General features: G+C 43.5%; 1 protein-coding gene across 1 annotated transcript in view; it reads left to right on the top strand.

The window, feature by feature from the left end:
* C9H3orf70 (chromosome 9 C3orf70 homolog) overlaps positions 1-22,095 on the top strand; it is a 38,906-nt gene extending 16,811 nt beyond the window's left edge. Inside the window, exon 2 of the mRNA XM_054038928.1 lies at positions 18,467-22,095. Within this exon, the coding sequence (XP_053894903.1) occupies positions 18,467-19,023 (557 nt within the window). The 3' untranslated portion in view covers positions 19,024-22,095. The remainder of the gene's footprint in view (positions 1-18,466) is intronic.
* The last annotated feature ends 240 nt before the right edge of the window (positions 22,096-22,335 follow it).

Raw genomic sequence — 22,335 nt, forward strand, 5'->3', positions numbered from 1 at the left:
TCCGGCATCACCTGCTGCCGCAGGGTCCTAGTGCTCCCCTCCACCAGGGCCAGGGCAGGCTGCCCTTCCCCTGCCCTTCTGCCCTAGTCCTGAGCCTCTCCAATGCCCCGAGCCTCTCCAATGCCCCAAACCCCTCATCCCCAGCCCCACAGCCCTCACCCCTGCACCCCCTCCTATCCCCAAACTCCATCCCAGAGCCTGCACCCCTGCCCCAGCCCAGAGCCTGCACCCAGCACCCAAACTCCATCCCAGAGTCTGCACTCCCAGATCCTTTCCCCCATCCAAACTCCCTCCCAGAGCCTTAGGCAGGTGTGAGCAGGTTATGGGCACCACCAAAATTTCTACAAACCTGCCACCCCTGGAAGAGGCAGAGCAGGGGTGGAATGGTGGTGCAGCCCAGTGCAGTGGGGGGGGGGAGCGGGGCTTTACTGAGTGTATATATTTTATTAAAACCGCTTGGAGGAGGAGGTGGAGAAGAGATGGGGCAGGGGTGAGGCCTCATGGAAGGGGTGGAGTGGGGGCAGGGCCAGGGGCAGCGAGGGGGGGGAGTGTCAGTGATGCAGTCCTCGGGCCAATACACTAGTCCTCATGTTTGAGACCCCTGGTCTAGGTCCAGTGTTTGGTCGCCACGTCCTGGTCTGGATTTACCCATCTAGAACCTTTCCATGACCCACTGGTGAGTCAGGATCCACAGTTTGCGAAACATTGCCATGTTCTACAATACCTGGCAGCCTGGTTTTCTGTACATCTCTGGCTAGCATGGACAGGAAAAGAAGATTGTATAAGAGCACTGGCCTGACAGATGCAGAAGGGGACAGCTGTGGTTTCGCCTCAGTGATGTGAATTTACTTACTTCCTGACTTGGAGGGATAACTTAGAGGACAGACAGCATCTCATGCTCTAATGGCAGCCCATACCAATAAGGATGTGAATCTCTAAACCGAGATCTATAATGTGATTTGCCTTGAAAAGAAGATAAAAAGGAGGATAAAAATGACAAAGGTGCAGTAACTTATAAACCCCAAGGAAAAAGCGTGAGATTTTCTGCAAGTGTGTTTGATCCAGACATAAATCTATAGAAGGAATTTATGTGAGAGGACGGGGAGTGAGATTCACAGCAAGTGCAGGAAGAACTGAGGGCAGAGAAGAAACAAAACTAGGGGGTAATATGAAATTACTGAAACTGCAAAATACACTGGGTAAAAAAAGAAATAAGGAATAAGAAGGAAAATGGGGGGGGTGGAAGCAATCGTAGGAGAGAGCTCAGCATTACAATAGGAATGAAGGATAAGAGTAGTTTTACACAAAAAAAAATGGAAAGAAATATATGGAAACAAAATCCAGGATCCATAGTTAGATTTTAAACGTTATTTTAATAAAAAAAATTAATTTAGTAGAATTTGTGGGAAAGTGTTCCCCTTTTATGGATATCAAAAAAAGGAGTTAAATGGTAGTGCGATACTTTCTCATGGTGTCTGACAGCAAAGCAACGCTTGAAAACGTATGCATGGTGCACCCAGCTACACTGAGAGGCAGTTTCCTTGTTCCAATGGGTAGATAACTGTTGTTTTGCTTTTGAAAACTTCAATTCATAATAGGCTGGTTAAGTTGCCAATACAATTTACAAAATGAGTAGTCCGAATCCAAATGTGTTCAGGAGAACAACCACATGGAGCACTTTAACAGCAAGAGGCAACACCAAGTCACAGAGACACTTCTCAAGGGAACCGCTGATTACCATCGCTCACTCATGTCAAGGCTTTTAAGAGCAATAATTTGATCTCTTCCTCTGTCATGTGTCCCACATGGAAACTCAGTTCAGTACTGTACTCTTGTAGGCACAACCTCCATTCAGGCCCCAAGATAAAATTTTTCTTTCCTTTCAAAGGAATAGTTCTAGATGCAATTAATTCAGCTAGTATAGTGTCCGAGCTAGGAATATTGTCAATAGAGCAGGCATACTCCATATTTCCATTAATCCAAAAAAAGGTGTTGTGCAGTAGTTAAGGTTTCTACAGTCACAATGTAACATTGCAGAAGCAAGGAAATGAAAAGTTAAGCCATGTACAATTGCACATCCTCTATCCCTCCACCCACAAGCTGCCTCTCTGGTTTCAGTTATCCCTGACCCAGTACTTACCATTATGCCTAGCCTGATATCTCATACATGTACTCTTCTGATACCTCCATAATGGATGAACTAACAATCAATGTACACTTTATTTACAAGGGTAAAATATAGAGGAAGCATATAAAGGAAGGGGAAGATGGATTTGGAGAAGATACATCAGTAACAGCATATACTCGCAAAAAACAATCACCAGGGTTGATTTTTTTGGATTCACAAATTCAGTTTATTCCATACTAGTGGGCTCTCTAACGTAGAGGAACCCACATACCTTGATGAAGCATTGCAGCCTGAAGCTGCTTGAGTGTGGTGAGGTGATGAGGGCGCTGATTTGCCCAGGGGGCAAACCTCTCTGTGGCAGCCACAGGCATTACTTATGTGGGAAAAGACCCCACGGTGTAGGGGGCCCCTCAGTGTTTCCAAGACCAGTTGCACTCTCCCAGAGTAGTTTGGCAAACCTTTTTCAGGGCAAAATAGGCAACACACCAGGCAGGGGATCACCCATGCTCCCTTCAGATAGAGCAGTCCTCTCATCTCCCCTCCAATTGGCTTAGACAGCCTTCCATGCTCCAGGGTTTGCCCAATCACAAGGCTCAACACAATTGGTGAGGTGAGCACATGCTGTTTTCGTCATCTCTCATTTATCCACCAACAAGCTTGCTCCCTTCGTCAGACGTTTTAACCCAGATTACACACACATGAGCAAGAAATGTTTCAGTAGGTCACTGACTGCCCAGAAGTCATGCCATGCTCAGTTCTTGGGGTACCAAAGTCCCATGGGAACCCCCCAGAAAGAGAGAGAGGTTTCAGAGGAAGAGGCTGCCTAACCGCCCTCCACGACCACCAAGGCATCATCTAAACAGCAGTTTTGATGGGTTGGTCAAGGATTCAAATTCTCCCACTCCTGTGATTTTACAGTTGTGTGTCCTTTAGCCCATGTCCTGCCCTTTAGGGACTGACTTGTCCATTTCCATCAGGCTAGGGAGTGGATCACCATGGACCAATGATTCTTGGATGTCATAACATTGTGCTACACCATCCAGTTTTTGGCACTCCCTCTCTTCCATCCCACTTCCCTGACCCTCTCATGAGCTTCTAATAAGGCAGGATGTGGATTCTCTTCTTCAGCTAGAAGCAATAGAACTGGTCTCTTCCCCTTACAGGGACTGGGGGTTCTACTAAAAATATTTCCTAGTACCAAAGAAGTACGGAGGCTGGAGGCTGATCTTAATTCCAAGACAACTGAACAAGTTTGTGAAGCTTGAAAAGTTCAGGATGTTTACTTTAGCAACTATAAGTCCTTCTCCAGAGGAAGTGGATTCATTTTTATCCCTCTGCCTATGAGATGCCTCCTTCCATATAACTATACACCCATTGCACAGGAAGTACCTACAGTTCTACATAGGCCAAGATCATTTGCAGTACTGAGTGCTTCCCTTCGGCCTATCTCGGCTCTAAGTGTGTTTTCAGATCAGATGCGGCACATGCCTCTGTAGTACTGTCTTCAGTTTTGGATCCTGTTCCAAAGCTCCCTTCTCCTACGGCAGGAGTTCTCAAACTGGGGGTCGGGACCCCTCAGGGGGTTGTGAGGTTATTACATGGGGGGTTGCGAGTTGTCAGCCTCCACCCCAAACCCCACTTTGCCTTCAGCATTTATAATGGTATTAAATATATAAAAAAGTGTCTTTAATTTATAAGGGGGGTCACACTCAGAGGCTTGCTATGTGAAAGGGGTCACCAGTACAAAAGTTTGAGGGGAGTCAGTCTGAGACCACCGGTGACCACCCCCCACATGATCCCCACACTCTCCCCATCCCATCCCTTCCCACCTTATCTGGGGAGGGCCAGGGGAGGATGTCTCTGACCTGGCTGGAGGTGCTCCGGCGGGCCAGACTGGGCGGTGCGGCCGCAGCATGTTCCAGCGGGCTGGGCCGGGCAGCGTGGCTGCAGCGTGCCCTGGCACCCGGGCGGCATGGCCACAACCTGCTCTGGGGGGTGGGGCTGAGCAGCACGGCTGCAGCCTGCCAGCCCCGGAGCTGCAGCTGCTTCGGAGGCTGGGGGGAGAGCAGCGTGGCCAGAAGCGGAGAGATTCTGGCCCCGCCTCTTCCCTTCTGTCTCTGCTGGCTGTGCTGCCTCTCCTCTGTTTGGGGGAGGGGCTGTGTCCCACCTCTCCTTCTCTATACCCGTTCATAAGCTGACCCCTGTCTCTGGTGCTTCCCTTTTTTACTAAAAAAATGTGGCTTATGAATGAGTATATATGGTAATTTAGAAGGAATATGAGGATGTGACTTCCTGTGTCTTGGCTCATGGCTGCTGCTCTTCTAATATGGATGCGGGGGGAGGGGGAGAAGAATCTCAGACCTTACAATATGACTGCAGGAAAAGGCCTCTGACCTTACAGCATGTGCACATCTGAAGTGAAACATCTATAAGGGGACACATCTAAAAGAAGTACAGTTACTGCATAGGGTGAGTAATGTTTCCTTATGACAAACAATGGCTAAAAATGATTCTAAATCCATATTTTAAAAACATTACCCATTGCACCACATCTGTTCACCATTCACCTCTCAGCTAACTTTTGTGAAGAGATCTGCTGACAAAGGAAAAAGTGTCATGGACAAATATCAGGCAGAGCTCCGTTTCAAACACTTCTTGTTAAACATTTACAAGAGACGCCCAGGATTTTTATCCCATTATAAGCCCTTTTATAAACACAACACAAACTATGTAGCCACCACTAGTCTCTACTATAACAAAGATACAGCAGAACTTAATCTCTTCCTGGACCTTATATACACTGAACTCTGCTTTTCATTGAATACAGGAACGTATTTTCCATCTTTTGGATCAGAAGCCAAGTACCCAAAGGAGAAAAGAGCACCTCTTAGATGTGTCCCAGGTTTTTTTTCTATCAGAGCTACATTTTCCACCTAAGCAGAAATGGCAAGTGTTCCAACAAACTATTTCCTGTATATTTACCTGGTTCAGTACTTGCATCTTGACAAAGCATTGTAAATTACAGCAAGCGTTCATCAGTGGAAGTGGTCTTCTGTAGCAGAATCCTTCAGCTTATTGAGTAATTATGAGTTTAAAATATACATTAAATGGCAGATTAAAACATATATAAATTGTTAAAGATAGGTGGGGGAAAAACATCTCACTAAGGGTTTGATCCAACTCGTATTAACGTCAGTGGAAAGATTCTGTCTGTTTCCGTGGGAGTTGGGTTAGGCCCTATGTCCTTGGTGTAAGAACTGATGGTCCTGGCCTTTAAGATAGAAGGAGGTAAATTAGGCTTTGGTTGATTCCTTTTCCATAGAAAGGAGATGCCCTCCAATCCAACCATTCCAGCTTTGTGTGGGGTGATATTTTTAATAAGTTGAAGGTTATTCTCTTTGAAATTCCCATATGTTTTTGTCAGTAGGCATATAGCACTGTTAGTTGGTTACATTTACAGTCATTATGTTAGAGTAAGTAGGCTAACATTACTTTGTTACAGCTTTTGTACATAATTCCTTCAGGGAATATACCTTCTCATCCTGACTGACCCTTCCAAGCTGCAGAGCTTGGTGGCCATGGCTTTCTCAGAGAGAACTGATCATGTAAAACAAACGTTTTGTTTGTATGTTTTAAAAAAAATCAATTTGGGCTTAAAACTAGCTGTCTTTAAAAAGCACTGAATATACTTTATTTTTAAAAAGATATGCTCTAAGTGCCAATAACAGCAGCAGAAATCAGTTTATGTAGAAGATTTATTTTTCATAACCTGCAGAGCTCATCTGGGTGTGTGTTTGTATAAAGGTTTGTAGAGTTTTTTGCCTAAGGTGATTCCAGCTCTCCATTATGCTACCCTTCATGGCTTGTCTTGGGATATGTTTGAACATATTTTCAGCTACTGCAAGGTCAAACAATGTAGCTGGTAATCCTCTACTGATAGAATAGCCACTGTTTCCCTCTACCCTGAAATTAGTGCCGGTGTGGCAGATTTCAGAGACATATTGTGAATTATGCCATTGCTAGCAGCATGCAGTAACAAACCGCAAACATCTCAGATAACACCTGATCTGTCCCCCACCCTCATTTTGATTTTTCAGCTTTTCTTTCAGAAGAGTAATTTAGACTGCTGCACCCCCTTCCCCACCTATGGGAAAACAAGGCTGTTGACTCAGATTTTAAGGTCAGATCCTCTAGTCTGACCTCCTGTACATTCCAGGGCACAGAACCTCACTTGCCCACTACTGCAATAGACCCACAACCTCTGGCTGAGTTACTGAAGTTGTCAAATCATGATTTAATGACTTCCAAGTTACAGAGAATCCACCATTTACTTTGACAAAGTTATAAACTTTATTACTTCGAACATATAGATGGAAATTCAAGGATTTTTCTATATATATATCTTGTACCATAGAGTGTATTTTATTTTTTATTATATTTGAGTGCAAAGAAAAGACTCCAATTGTAAACAATAACATGTGAATTCAGCAGTTTTGATCAGCTGCCCATGTATGTACCAAACTGCTTCAGGTTCACAATGGAAAACACTAATCCGTGGATTTTTTACTACTTTGTTAGCAATGGTCAGAGAGAACTCCTGAAGCTGAGGACATTATTTCCCATCTAAAGTGAACTTATTAGTTCAAGTGGCAGTAATTTCCCCAACAAACTAAACATTCCAGCATGCTGTAAATCTTCTCTTGCTCTCTCCCTTTCCCTGCATTATACATTTCCCTGCAGAGACTTATTTTTTGTTGCTTATTCCATCAGTTTCTCCCTCTTTCTCCTGCCCACCCCAACATCCATAGCTAAGACTTGGAAAATCTAATGAACATCTAATAACCAGAGAATGAAGCCTACTAGCCAGATACAAAAGATGGGGCTGTCCCCTCCGCTGGGAAGAGGCATCAGCCAGCTGTAAAGCTAGCCCCCTGCTCCCAATTCTGGGATTCCTCACACTGTTTTCCTTGGACCCAGCTTGAGAGTTACAGCTTTTGCATTGGCCCCTGGCTTGTTGGTGTTTAAGTATAAATGCCTCCCATGTGCTCTGGCACTAGAAAGGAGAAGGGTCTATCGTTCCGCACCCCAGGTTACCTGGCCAAGGCATTGATCAATATTTCCCCATATTCTCAGCCTCCCTAAGCTGGAGGGATACACAAGCTTTATAAAGTCTGTAAACCAAGTCCAATTTCAAGAAAAAGGAAAACTAGAATAACAGAGTTGAAAAAATGAGTTTTCGAAACCAAAGTAAGTGAAGGACTGTGACTGAAGAAAGACAGAACCTTCTGTTGAAACATAGAGCAACTTTTATACCAATTGTTGCATAACTTAGGGCATTTTCCAACCTTTTCTGTTCATCTCTTGCCTCCAGATCCCAGCAAAACTCATTTGGCAACAGAAAAGCCCTGTCCAGGAAGTTCTTCTTTCATGTTTGACATAAATCTATCAGAGAGACAAGGTGGGTGAGGTAATATCTTTTATTGGACCAGCTTCTGTTGGTGAGAGAGACGAGCTTTAGAGCTTACACAGAGCTCTTCTTCATGTATGAGATAAGCGCGAAAGCTTGTTTCTCTCACCAACAGAAGCTGGTCCAATACAAGATATTACCTCACCCGCTTTGTGTCTCTAATATCCTGGGACCAACATTGCTACAACTTCACAGCATAAATCAGTAATGGCTAGCATGTCCCTTCACTACAATACAACTCACTTTGTTAATGCATTGAGAAGCCTGCGGTGGCTTTTTAATCGTGTATAGAAAAGGATGGGGGCGTCTAAAGTATTCCTTCTTTGTTATTTTCATATCATAACCACTGTAGTTTGTAGAAATCTTATTAAGATGCGTCAGCCTTACAATATCCTGCTGTGAAGTCTCTGCTTAGAAATGGGGAGATTATAAAGGAAGGGTAGAAATTTGTACTGTAATTTAATTTTTTGAAAGTAAAAAATATGAGGGGAAAAATGCATGACTAAGGAGTTTGTTTGGTTATCTACAAACAAAAATGGAGCCTTAACGTTTTTGACCAAGAATTCCCTTTAGGATTGGGCCCTTCTATTTGAACAATGACAGTGCTAGGAAAGGAAACCCACACAGTGCAAACCAAACCTCTTTATACTTGGTGATTGCCCATAATCTTCGACACCATAGATCAGTCAGGCAACTCATTATTATATTGTAACTACCATCCTAGTAATCGCATGTTGTATATATAATAATTGTTGAAACGGATCTTTAATGGCCCACAGCTGGGCGGATTGTTACTGGTACCAGTGAAAATTCAGAAACAGTATGCTTAATTTATTTGAGTAATTTATTTGAGAAGGAATCACAAAAGCGGTAAGGGTTATAGAATACACATCTCCCTAATAAGCCTCAATTCCCCAAACATAAAATCTCGGTAACATTGCTGGCCTTACACAGTAGCCTGATTGGCAAACAAAGCAGGTCTAACTACCAGTCCTAGATGGAGACTTCTTTTCTTCTCTTCTTCTCCCCTCTCAGGTACTTGGTCTGTCAAATGTCCCCTGAAGCAGGGTCTTGTTACCCTGAGGCCTTCTGGTTCAAAAGACCTACAAAAGTCCCTTGTAGCAGGGTCCTGGTTACCCCAAGGCCTTCTGTCTTACAGTGTCATGGAGCCCTTCTGATGTTAATTGGGGAACTAACTAATTTACTCTGCTTAGCATTTATACCTTTTGTTCTCAAAGGAGTCCCAGGGCATATTTCATTACTGGTTTTCTCTAATTAATATTTTAGAAGGGGGCTGCAAAACAGAGACAGACAAAATATCAATTGATATTTACCCTCTCATCAAACATTCACTTGAGCCCTTAGCGTGATGCCATTCAGAGGGGTCATTTTGACAAGCTCACTGATAGCATGTTTTTACATTTTCTTTACCTGATGAGCTGGTTCTCGGCTGATATATTCCAAAAGTCAATGTTGAAACATACACACACACAGAGCCTTTATTAACCATTCAAGTGCAATTTCAGCACTTTCAGTAAATTTCCACACCAACTGTCTGATGCTAAGAGAATCCTGCCCCCAGAATCCTCTAGCAAATTCAGACGTACGAAGTCATACCAAACTCATGCTTATCACATTCATTCATATCAGCCACAGTAATTCACAATAAAATGGCACCATCCCAACAATAATATTTGAGATGTAATTCTCTCAAAGTACTTTACATAAAGGTGGGTATTATCTCTGTGGGTTTTAGCTCTCAGATATTAACTGACTTGCCCAATGTCAAACTGAATTGGGAATAGAATGTGTTTCCTGATGTTCCAGTCCCCGCTCTAAGCGTATTAAGCTGTACAGCATCCACCTTGGTTTTTATCATATGACATTATTTGGCTATACTTATTTAGGACTATGCTATCCTTTTCCTCAAACAAAGTGAAAACAACCACATATAGTTCAGAAAGTCCTCTGAATGGAGCAGGAGCCTGACAAAGGGGTTGGCTTAGATGTGGGCATCATTCAGGGACACCAAAAGAAAACACAAAATGTGTGTTGGCCTACACAAGGGGGAACCACATTCATACTCCATGTGTAGTATGCACATTCCAATAGTACCCTGCATTCCCTACTCCTGGAATTGTAAGGCACACACCAAAGGGGGTGCACGGTGGTTGAACTTTTTGGAAAAACCCCCAATGTGTCCCCAGAGATGGTAATTTTTAGACACTCCCTGTCTCCTTGCTGTGGCATGGGGACAAACCCCATGATTTTGGAGCCCTGTTACAGGCACATGCTGTATGTTTGTATTGACTAAAATAATAAAGTATTCTGTGTTTTCAGAGGACAGGATCTGCATTTTGAGATACGTTACACTTTGGCAAGCCAGCCAGGAGGGGTTGTGAGCTTCTGGTCCCTGAAGCTGGAAAACAATCCCTCCAGAGAACAGAACCTAAAAAGCTACACATCTAGCACCTGCAAGTAGGCGTAGTACAGGGGATGTACTGAGCACAGGAAACAAAGATGGCTAGTGCTGAGCTGGGAAATATACGCATACAGCTAGAGAGGCAGTTTTACCAGCTATAGAGTGAAGATCTCGTTATTTGTGATCACTTAAATGTTTCAGGAGAGAATTGAAGCAGAGTTATAGGAAAGACCTGGTTAGCTCTAATTAGATATATTAATCAAGTCTCTGTCACTGGGCCTAACCAGTCGGCCACTAAGGAGGAAAACAGGAGAGAATGCAATCCCAGCGAGAGAAACACAGCAGTACGAGCTCTGCAGTGTGCACCCCAGCTACAAATGGAGTTCAAAGTGACAGGATAGATTGGCTGTTTGAATCAGAAGGTTGGATGAAGTTTTTCTAGTGCAGATAGGAACAAGACCATGAAGGGGCTATGCAGAACCTTGAAGTAATGGAAGCAGTGGTTAAAGCAATTACCCCTGGAACAAGCCCTTGGAGTTAGATGGAAGGAAATAGTACCATGACATTACCAAAGCTGAGAATTTTAAGATCCTACTGTGAAGTGATGGATGCAACTGAACTGTATCGTAATCTTTCCAGTGCTGCCTAGGGTCCTAAAGATACACCTCAGGATTTCTTGGTACTTGCCTTGGATTTGTGACAGGAAGTACAGCTTGCATCACAGGAAGTTGATTCCACTCTGAAGTACAACCCACTCCTCGTGCAAAATATGTTCCTTCTTTCAGTCTCCAGTGGGCTGCAGAATAACAACATTCAGACTTTATAGTCTCTTCATCTGTGGCTGAACTATCTCCGAGATGGCTCAGTCACAGGTAAAGCTCTTTTGGAGAAACTAAATATTGTAACTGGCAGGAAAAGAGAAAAACACAAAGTAGCAAGAGAGGCACGAGGAAAAGCTGCAGACCCAATGTAGTACAACAGGCCTTTGTTGTTGGTGAGCCAGAGACTGACGAGATAGCAGCACCAATTTAAAAAAAAATACCTTGTATCAGCAACTTAATGGATGAGATTGGAGAATTGAAAAGAAGCCTAGCAGAAGTAAGAGCTACAAATGGAGATTGCTGTTATCAAGCTGGTTCTGAAGGTACCCATCATGACAGAAGGAGACCGCTCCAATCCATCCCACAGAAAGCTCTTCAGAGGTGAGGCCATCTCAACTGCTAGATGGAGGGCAAAGGTGATACATGCAACCACTGTTTGCGGTGAGGGAATGAAGAGCGCTACTAATCTGGATATCCTAATGACACCCCATGGAATGGACTGGAAGGGAAACTACACCCAGTTGCTCCAAAGGTACCTCAAGGGACCAGCCAGGCCCAAAGATCCCAGAGACAGTTGCCATAAATAAGAAATTGAGAAATCCATGGGACTATTAGAACTAGACATAGAATCATAGAAATTTCAGACTGGAAGGGGCCTCTATAGATCATCTAGTTCAGTCACTTGCACTGAGGCAGGACTAAGTATTATCTAGACCGTCCGACAGGTGGTTTTCTATCCTGTTCTTAAAAATCTCCAATGACAGAGATTCCATAACCTCCCTAGGTAAAATGTTCTAGTGCTTAACTACCCTGACAGTTAAGATTTCCCTAAACCTCCCTTGGTGCAATTTAAACCCATTGCTTCTTGACCCCCCCCCCCCCCCCCCCCGGAGCGATGCAAGTTTCAGCTCTGTAAAGTAGCAGTGTAGACAGTGCTACAGCGCTGGGAGCTATTCCTCTTGCGGCGGTGATTTTATTACAGAGCTGGGAGAACTGGAGCCACAATTACACAGCCAAGTTAAAGCACTGTCGGCTGTGATTACTACAGTTAAACCTAGCCTATTTTACCCATTTGTACTGAATGCTTCGGCTACTTTCTTACTGGTATGCCGTAATGGCCTGTACTGGCTTACTTTCACCAGTTTTTTCTAGACCTTTTAATCTTTCTTTGTTGCTGTCCGCTGAACTTTCTCCAATTTCCACATCTTTCATGAGGTGTGGTGTCCAAATCTGGACACACTGCTCTAACTGAGGCCTTATCGGTGCTGAGTAGAGTGGAAGAATTACACTTAAAACACTCCTGTTTAATACATTCCAAAATGATGTTTGCTTTTTCTTTTCTTTTTTTCCTCCCAACCATTTTACATTGTTGACTCATAATTAGATTGTGATCCACTATAACCCCCAGATCCTTTTCTTCACTACTCCTTCCTAGCCAATCATTTCCCATTTTGTATTTGTGCAGTTGATTGTTCCTTACTGAATTTCATGCTATTTATTTCAGACTATTTCTCCAGTTTGTCAAGATCACCCCAAATCCCTCATTCCCAGCCCCATCCCAGAGTCTGCACCCCTAGCCAGAGCCTTCATTCCCCCCCCCCCGCACCCCAACTCCCTGCCCCAACCCTGATCTCCCTCCTGCCCTCCAAACTCCTTGGTCCCAACCCAGAGCACACTACTACAACCCAAACCCCTCGTCCCCACCCCAGAGTCTGCACTCCCAGGCAGAGCCCTCACATCCCCCCCACACCTCAACCCCCTTCCCCAGCCCAGAGACCCCTCCCACACTCTGAATCCCTCAGCTCTAGCCCAGAGCCCTCTCCTGCACCCCAAATCCCTCGTCCCTGGCTCCACACCAGAGCCCACACCCCAAGCTGCAGCCCTCACCCTCCCTGCATCCCAACCCCCTATCCCAGCCCAGATCCCGCTCCTGCACCCTGAACTCCTCATTTCTGGTCCCATCCCGGAGCCCTCACCCCCTCCTGCACCCCAACCCCCCAAGCCAGCTCAGTGAAAATGAGCAAGTGAGTGAGGGTAGGGAGAGCGAGCGACAGAAGAAAGGGGGATGGAGTGAGTGGGGGGGCAGGGCCTCAGAGGAGTGGTGGGGGCAGGGCAAGGGTGTTCAGTTTTGTTTGAGTAGAAAGTTGGCAACCCTATTTGATGCCTTTTGAATGGGGTTAAAGCAGCGTCATTGTGGGACACTGGTGCACAGGTGTGCATAGTGCCATGCACATGGGTGAAGGAGACCCTTCCTAATGTACCAGTAAGGGAGCTCCTGAGGTTGCTCGAGAGAGATCAAAGCTTGAGCCTCGCAGCTGCTACTGGCACCCCCGTTGCCTATGACAGGTGGGTTGAAACACATTTTCAGTAGCAGACCCCATACTGCTCAAGCTCAGGAGATGGAGATTCCTGTCATGTACAGTGTCATTGATCAGGTTATTAAACAGCATTGTCAGGAATGGCCAACCCACCATGGTCATTTGTCAGCAGCTCTTCCCCATGTTCAGCAGAGAACAATGAATGTGTTGGTACTCTTTCTGAAGGCAACAAAGTCCAGGGACCTTGGTATGGTAGGAGTAGGGAAATGTGGACTCACAGGTAAAAAAGGGGACATAATACACTTGAAATGTTGGGCTCATAGTTTGCCTTTCTGCTAGTCTAACAGCCGTGGCTGAGCCAGGGATTCAGGGTCAGTGGCCGGAAGGGTTAGAACTTAGGGAGAACCTACTCCGAATTCTCCAGGGGTCATCACGTAAAGTCAGTATTCCCATCAGTTCAACCTGCTGAATGGTAAAATGTCCAGCCAGGTGTGCAGTGAAAACTCAGTGAAGGGCAGTCACTGTCCTTGTTCTCTGAGGAAAAAAACTAAAAATAACCAAGACAAAGCAGTTTGATTTTGCTTGTATATGCGTATATGCATTAGGAAACTTAATCGCTAAGTTTTTATTTGGATAGACATTGATGGCACAATGGAATTGTCTGTCAGAATTACACACAGTGTAGTGAGTGGTGGTAGACTATGTGTAGGTGGGTAGAAGTGTTTTTTTTTTTTTTACTTTGGTATAATAACCTTAAAATGTGTTCTTTGTTCCTGATTTTCTAGTGTGGTTGGTTTTAGAAAACAAACAAAAAAACCTACTATGTGTAAACTGGAGCCAGCCAATATTTTTCAAAAGTTTTTTTCTTTCTTTAAAAAAGTCCTTTTTTGAAAATGAATTTTTTCACCAAAAAAATCAGTGTTTTTTGAAAAATTTTGTGCCTTTCACAATTAAAAAAACCCTATTAAACACACAATTGAAAATTTTTGTTCACCAAAAATCTGGTTTTAGGTAAACTAAAAGTGTGATGGTCATTTTGAATGACAAATATCAGGGGCAGAATTGTGTAAACACTTTTGAAACCTCCGTTGGGTCTGTTAAGATCTCTTCTAAATGAAAACAATGTAGATTTTTTTTTGCAAAACTAGTTTTTCACTTTCAGGCTGGCTCTTGTGATTTCTTCTAAAAAGCCCATTGTATTTTCACTGGTAGCCCATGGCAGTGGACTCTGGGGCAATTGCAGAAGTGCTTGTTTCACCATAATTTCTGTCTGACTGATGCTAAATTGCTGGCAGGAATGCTGAGTGCTCTGGACTCAGGGTTTGTATGGTGGGAAGAAACCATCTTTCTTGACAGCAGAGAGAGAGGGAAGTCCCCCTCTTCCCGTCTCCAAAAAAAGCACAGGGAGCAGCAAGAGAGCAATGGGTAGCTGCACTGGAATGCCCACAAGCCCCTAGAATCAGTGAGCAGGAAAACCTTGTTTCATCCAGGGTGTCTCTTCCCACTGCCTGGGAGCCTCCGATATCCAATCGTATGTGAGGATTTCCATCTCAACACAAGTATGTGGAAATCTATGAATGGGACATATCCTTCCTGTGAGAAGGATCAAAGAGAAGCAAATGTGGGATGCTGGAGGCAGCTCTATCACAGTCTCTTTCCTAGGGTTACCATATTTCAACACTGAAAAAAGAGGACACTCCATGGGGGCCCTGGTCCTGCCCCAACTCCGCCCCTTTCCCGCCCCTATTCCAACCCCTTCCCCAAAGTCCCTGCCCCAACTCTGCCCCCCTCCTCTGAGCACCCCGCATTCCCCCTCCTCCCTCCCGTTCTGATCTTGGTTGCGGGTTGCTAAATGCTTCCCTACTCCCACTCGCCCTGCAGCCTCTGTGACCCCCCCTTGCCCTGCAGCCTCTGTGACCCCTGCTCCCCACTCGACCTGCAGCTCCTGTGACCCCTGCTCCCCACTCGCCCTGCAGCCCCTGCACCTCCCCCTGCAGACCTCTGCCTGGCGGGGGGCTTCAGAGGCTCAGCGGCGACCAGGGCGGCGCGGGTCCTTGCAGCCCCAGCACACGCCGCACTCCCCGCCGCCTCCTTCCTGCCGCCGCCGAGCACGTTCCCTGGCCTGTCCCTGCTGGAACAGCTCCCGCGGTGCCGGAGCTGCAGGAAGTGTCCCCCAGTGGCCGGGGGGTCCCCGCCCACAAGGGAAGCCCGAGCCGCTGGCTGGGCCCGGCCTCCCAATGGTCCTGCAGGCTCGGCTGGGGTGCACGGTCCGCCCGGCCTGCGGGGGCAGCAGCGGCCCCTCCGCCGCCTTCTGCGGCTGCGCCTCTCCCCTCCCGAGCTTGCTACAATGTAGCCGGGGCGGCTGGGCTGCGCTGCGGATCGTGCTGTGGCCAAGCGGACCCTGGCTTATGCCTCCCTATTTCCCCGGACATGTTCGGCTTTTTGAAAATTCCCCCTGGACGGCGATTTGAGCACCAAAAAGCCGGACATGTCTGGGGAAATCCGGATGTATGGTAACCCTATCTTTCCTGTCTCTATGCCCATGTCCAATATCTGTTAGTTCACTGGTTTGACTGCTTCTGGAATCCTGTGCCAGTTCTGGTGCCCAGAATTCAAGAAGGATGTTGATAAATTGGTGAGGGTTCAAAGAAGAGCCATGAGAATGACTAAAAGATTAGAAAACCCGCCTTATAATGATAATAGAACGAGCTCTTTGAATCTTAGCTTAATAAAGAGAAGGGTAAGGAGTGATTTGATCTACATGGGGGACAAAAATTTAATAATGGTCTCTTCAGTCTAGCAGAGAAAGGTCTAACAGAATCCCATGGCTGGAAGTTGAAGCGAGACAAATTCAGATTGGAAATAAAACATTAAATTTTTAACAGTGTGAGTAATTAACCATTGGAACAATTTACCAAGGGTTTTGGTGGATTCTCCATCACTGACAATTTTAAAATCAAGTTTGGCTGTTTTTCTAAAGGCTCTGCTCTAGGAATGATTCTGGGGAAGTTCTCTGGCCTGTGTTACACAGGAGGTCAGACTAGATGATCACAATGGTCCCTTGTGGCCTTGGGATCTGATGTTACACTCCACAGCACTCAGTGTTGGGATGGTTACAAACAATCCAGTCATTAATTCCACTGTTGGTACCAGGACGGGGTTGAAGTGAGGAGAGTTTGGTGTGACACTGTTCCTAGTGATAATTCACACCCTTGTAATGCATTAGGGCTTTTGAAAAGGATGATCAGGACGTAGGCCAAGTTGAGAGTTTAAAAATGTGCATAAATCTCCATGACTCCCAGCTTGTACAGAGGTAGGAGACTATTTGCAAGACCTGCTAAACCATGGATGTGTCACTAGATCCAGCTCTGTGTCTCCTAGAGGTGGCAATATTAGGCACTCCCTGCCCTGGCCGGTTGGGGTTGCTGTGGTTTGACACTTCTCACACAGAGTCCTAAGTCTCTGCTGTGCACAACAATGGGTGTTGTATGTTTGCACTGACTGAAATAATAAAGAATCCTGTGCTTTCAAAGGACGAAATCTGCATTTTGAACCATGTTAGGCAGTGCTGAACCTCGTCATCAGAAAGCCGTCCAATAACTTTATTTCCTTTTAAGCTACATCTTCATAATAAGAATGAGAGGAAATGCCTTCCATTCACTTTGAAACAGTCCCCTTGCTCAAAAGCCCCTCCTGGTTAGCAGCCTCAAAAGGCAACCACCTGTAATCTGCTAAAGAATGGCTTATGGTAGGCCCATGTTTAAAAAAAATTCCCAAAGCAAATATAGAAATCAAACTAAATACAGCTAGAAACAATCCAGCTAGAGAGGCTCCAGTGCCCTGTAAGTGGGAGATTTATTTTTTTTTTTTTTTTTGAGATTCAAATGAAATTCATTGTGAAATGTGTTTTTTGGGTCTAGTTTTGACTAATATGAGTTAAAAGTCAGGAGAGGAAATATCTAGGGGCAGACAGTGAAAACATCAAAGGCCTGCTTTGGGGGGAGCCCTGCTCCAGTGAGCTCATCATAATTTTGAGAGACCCTACAGAAAGTGGTATGGATGGTTAAGCCACAGGACTGGGAGACTTCTAGACCGTCAAAAAGAGCAAGATGCTAATGAGGGGAACTGCAACAAAAATCCATGTCTTTGATATTAAATTTCTTGCTTACAAACTTAAACATTCACTCTGGTATATGCCCATGTGTGCCTGTATGGTTCTTTGCCTCTGGATCAAAAGATTGTAACTTCTTAGTGCACAGCAAGGCTTGGCTGAGCGCACACAGTCCATTACTCATGGTAGGGAGTGCACCCCTTCAGAACAAAAGTTATGCAGATGTCCGTACAGCTCAGCTGTGGTAGCTTAGAGTCCAGGGTACTTTTAGGGAAAAAAAGATGGAGGATAAACAGTGTTCCTTCTCCACCTATGGTGGATGTCCCAGTCTGAGCTGTTGTTAAGCACATAATGACTACTTTGTTTGCTTAACTCCTGCTTATCTAGCTCTGCTAGGTTCTAAAGCACTTGGGATACCCAAAGGATTCTATTAGATGTGTACAAAAAGGGGTTTTTGTTTTTACCTACTTACAGCTCTGGCATTGGAAATTTAAATAATTTACAGCTTATTTTTTTCTTCTTAGATAACCCTTGTGCTTGTAACTGTTCTGTAATTGAGCTTTATAGTTTGTGAAAGTCATAGTAAGACTTAAACCTTTTAGAAGGTAATTATGTAAACTAAATGCTACATTTTATGGTCCTTTGAGGTAGTCTCAGATTTATGTCTTTCATAACAAAGTACTGGTTTTTAGTTCTTTCTCCTTATTTCTTTCTTTAGCATAGCTTTACAGACTCCCTGTTCAGTTCAGCATTGGAGTCCTCCATACAACCAACATAATCTATTTTCCTATTACATCGCCAGATCATCAAAATGCCATCCGCACTCCCAGAGCTTTGGAGTTCCTTTATTTTCTGCCTTAAAATTCCATCTGCTAACTACATAGAGGCCGTTTTGAGACTAGAGAAAGGGAAATGAAAATACACTAACAAAATGAACTCAGAAAGAATAGACTAATTAATGTTAAAACGATTCAGTTCATCAAAGGAAATATTTGTCAGAACTGATCCCTGTTTAAAGGTCAAGATTAACATGAAATATTTTTCATAGGCATTTTCTGATTGCTTTCTTTTGTTTTTTAAACAAGTTTGGTGAAACACCATGTATTTTTGTTCTTTATTGATGAACTAGTAATAATAGAATGATATAATCTGTTTGTAGCAATTATGGTTTTTAACGGTTATTTTTATATTCCCTACAGGTAAATATGTCTATCAGCCAATGACTCCTGTGGAACAGCTTCCAAGCACTGAAATACCTATCCAACCTAGGGAATCCACAAACACCATTCAGATCTCGGTCTCACTCACTGAACACTTCTTGAAGTTTGCACCTGTCTTCCAGCTGCCGTTACCCCCTGACTCCCCACGATACTGCACAATTTCCGACCTCTTTATCGACAATTATCGTGTGAAATGCATCAATGGGAAGATGTGCTATGTCCAGCGGCAGCCTCCCGCTGCGCCACATAAAATGAAGCCTGAGGAGCTTGCTGTTCGCAATGCCTTAATTTCAAAAGAGAACAATAAACCAAAAATAGATCACTGCTCTTCCCCTTCCAGCTCCGAGGACTCTGGGATCAATGCTGTTGGGGTTCCCTTTATGGAGTCGTGTGATGAGGACACTGAGGAGGGGGCAGAGCTAAGTTCTGAAGAAGATTATAATCCAGACAGCAGTTGGGAGCCAGACGAATGCCCCCTTCTGTCGCCCTCACAGTGTGAACTGGAAGTGATCGAGACTATAGAAACCACCGTGTGACATGCCGTGTTAGAATCAGTCCCACATACACTAACCAATATTGCTTTTATAGCATTTATATTTGCTTTCTTTCTGACAAGTCCTTTTTTCCAGTGCACTTGAGACTTTTCAACCTCCTCACAGAAGAGCAGTAACAAGACTTGCACATCAATGAGTTAGTTATTTGAATAAATAATTCTACCAATTAATTTTGTGCTCCCTCACTAATCGGAACTCACATTTCTACATTTAAGCGATGATAAAAAAATTATATGGCTTTTATGACAAAGTGGGCCTTATCTTAGTCTGGGTCGCTTCCTTTGCAGTTAATTGTAACAAGAATTGCACCCTCCTGCTGTTTTCTTCTATCGGGACATTTATGATGTACTTTCACAGCACAGGGGTATTACAAAGCAGCATGGGGAAGGTTATGCAGTTGGCCTGATGGCCGAGAAGTCTTTATTCTCTCCTTCTGTCACACAAACGCATACATCTATGCCGAGTTTGGAGATCCGAGGTACTTCCTCTGTCCTCCTGCCAAAGGCTCCCCCGATATCTGCACTGGAGAAAGGGGTGTGCTGTGATTCCTTTCAAACCCTATCCGTTCCCCCTCTTGCAGCTGGTGAGAGAGCAGTGCAAAGTGCCTCCTACCCTCTTCCAGGCTATGCATAATGCATCCACAATAGCTAAGCTCCTGCTAAGCTAAAAGCCAGGGACTGAGCTAAACTCCACTGATGAGTGAATTGTTTTGCTGCCAATATATCATTTAGCCAGAGCCAGCCATTTTTTCTTCTGACTTAAACAAAAAAGAACGGCGCTAGTTTTTGTTTGTTTTTATTTTAGGTGGAGATTTCGGTTGTAAAAAAGGCCACTTTGGATTTAGCTGTGAAGTGACAGCTAAAGGAGAGAGAGCTCAATCAGAAATGGTTCCAAAATAACACGAATGTTCTGTGAAGAACCATCCTGCATTGAAAGGAGGGGTGGGATAGATGAACAAATAGTTCAGTTCTGCCCTTTATCGGTCTGAATATTTGCATCATCTTTGGTTTGATTAGGGTTTAGTTTAATTAGTCCAAACTGTTGCCATTGCTAAGACCAGGTCTGAATCTGACTTTAAGGCAAATGCTAAAGACAACAGATTGGGGTGAAGAGTTGCAGGACAGAAAATGATTAATTGGTCTAACACTTTTCCTCAAGCCCTTCTTTCTGATTTGATCTCCTAAGTGTGTTTATGCTATTTCCTCCAAATTTAAATGTATTGGCACTGATTAGATGAAAATCTTGATAAACAAGGATTATCTACCTTAACTAAGATTTTAAAGTCCCAATGTACATGTATTTGTTATAGAGTTGTTAAACAATACTGGGTTACAGTTACCAATAGTCATGCTATTAAGAAATACATGTTTGTGACACCTTAGTTTGTCTGTGTGCATTTTAGCTGGAGAATGATAAAGTGGTACTCTTTAATCAGTTCAACAGTTAGACACTGATGGATTCTAAATCACACTTAAGCAAGATGGTAAAATAAACATTTTTCTGACATGCTTCAGTCCCTTGATAACCTCTAAATGTATTGTTGTTCTTTGACAAGTTCTGTATGACTGAACCAGTTAGGTACAGTCGTAATAACAGTTCTGTTTTCTGACTGTAAACATAGCCTTGCTGTAATTCTTTTGTTTGCTATTTACTTTTCAAAATTATTGGAGAGAATAAGGATATATAAACGTACAGATTTAGTTATCAATACTAGAATCTCTTACTCTATGTTGTAGAATGGAAAAATCTTTACCACTGTATCCTGACTTATTGGTAATTTTTATATACTTTGTAATCGACACCTTTAGAAAATATTTAGACTACAGTGTGTGTGGTAGGAATTTAACATGAATTGTTATATAAAGTAACGTACTTTTTGACTAAAATAACACTTTGAGAGGAGAAATAATAGGTTTTATAATTTTGATGAAGTATATAAACAGTGCAATGCTTGTTAAACAGATGAGGAATTCGGCCCACGTGCATGAGCAGATACAGTCTTACCAGGCACTTCAAGAAACATGCTGTTTGGTTGACATTTAAAGGAAGATTATAGAAAAAGCTATTTAAATGGGATTTTTTTTTTTAATATGGGATTTACCTTTCTTGGGTAACCAGGGTTTTTACTTTGGTGGTGGTCTGTCTTAAGCATTCTCATGAGTTTCATAGGTAGAAGAAAACATTAATTTAATTAATGCTATTTAATTTGTATTATAATCCTTCAAATGTAATTTGAGACTCTGAAGAATCTGAAAATCTGTCATCTTGTGGCCTACCTGGCTGATTTAGCCCCCTGGAGGGGTTCTTCCTGTTGATGACTAAGTGTATTTTCAGGGATCTAACATTGTCAGAGGGGCCCTGCTGGAGAGAACAGTGGAAATAATTACAAATTATATTTTGGTGTAGGAACAGAATATTGAAAAGGGTAACCCGAGACCTCAGTAATCTGAAGGGGGAGACATCCCTTCTTCCTTTGAACTTACGCAAACACGCCTGCTGTCAGCAGGGCTATAATAGTGTCTAGTGAAAATTATTTGGGTAGTCATGACTAAGATTAACTTAATATCCTCTGGTGACACAGATTCCATATCATCATTGTGTCAGGATACATTTCCTTCCAAACTGTTAGTAATTACTGTGTTTGTCTCTTTACCATGATCTCTTTAAAAGTCTTAAGCACAATGGGCTAAATCCTAACTTGTATTACACCCTATAGAACCCCATGGATTTTAGTGGAGTGCTTAGGGATAGGGAAGGGCAAGATTTGGGCAAATGTTTTAACAGCTAATTCTATAATACATTTCTCAAATTTATGTTCAGTTCTTGAACCAGACTCTGAACAGATCGCTCTGTGTGTACTACTTCAGAAAAATACTACTTTCTTAAATAAATGTGATTTGTTTTCTTTTGCACAAGCACAGACTTAGGTAGATTTCTTTTACAGAATACCTTTCTGATATCAAAGTTATACGTTCTAATTTGAGTAACCGAGGAGTGTCCTATTTCAGGTGTATGTATTTCCTCTTTAATAAAATACTAAACCATTGAAGCACAGCTTGTCTTAAGTAACTCTGTATCCTACATATTAGAGTGAAGTGTTTCACAGTTTTAAAGTAACAGTCACTCTGCCCCAATTCAGCAAGATGTCTAGCTTTCCGGACAGAAGTAGCTGTGTTGAAGTCATGTGTTTCAGTACCTTGCAACCTTGGAGCTTCGATCACAAACATTGTTTGAAAGTTTAAACAACACAACACAAGTTCTGACTTGAATTTAAATAAGGGAGACTATTAATGG

The sequence above is a fragment of the Malaclemys terrapin genome, chromosome 9, assembly GCF_027887155.1.
Source record: "Malaclemys terrapin pileata isolate rMalTer1 chromosome 9, rMalTer1.hap1, whole genome shotgun sequence".
Classification (NCBI taxonomy): Eukaryota; Metazoa; Chordata; order Testudines; family Emydidae; genus Malaclemys; species Malaclemys terrapin.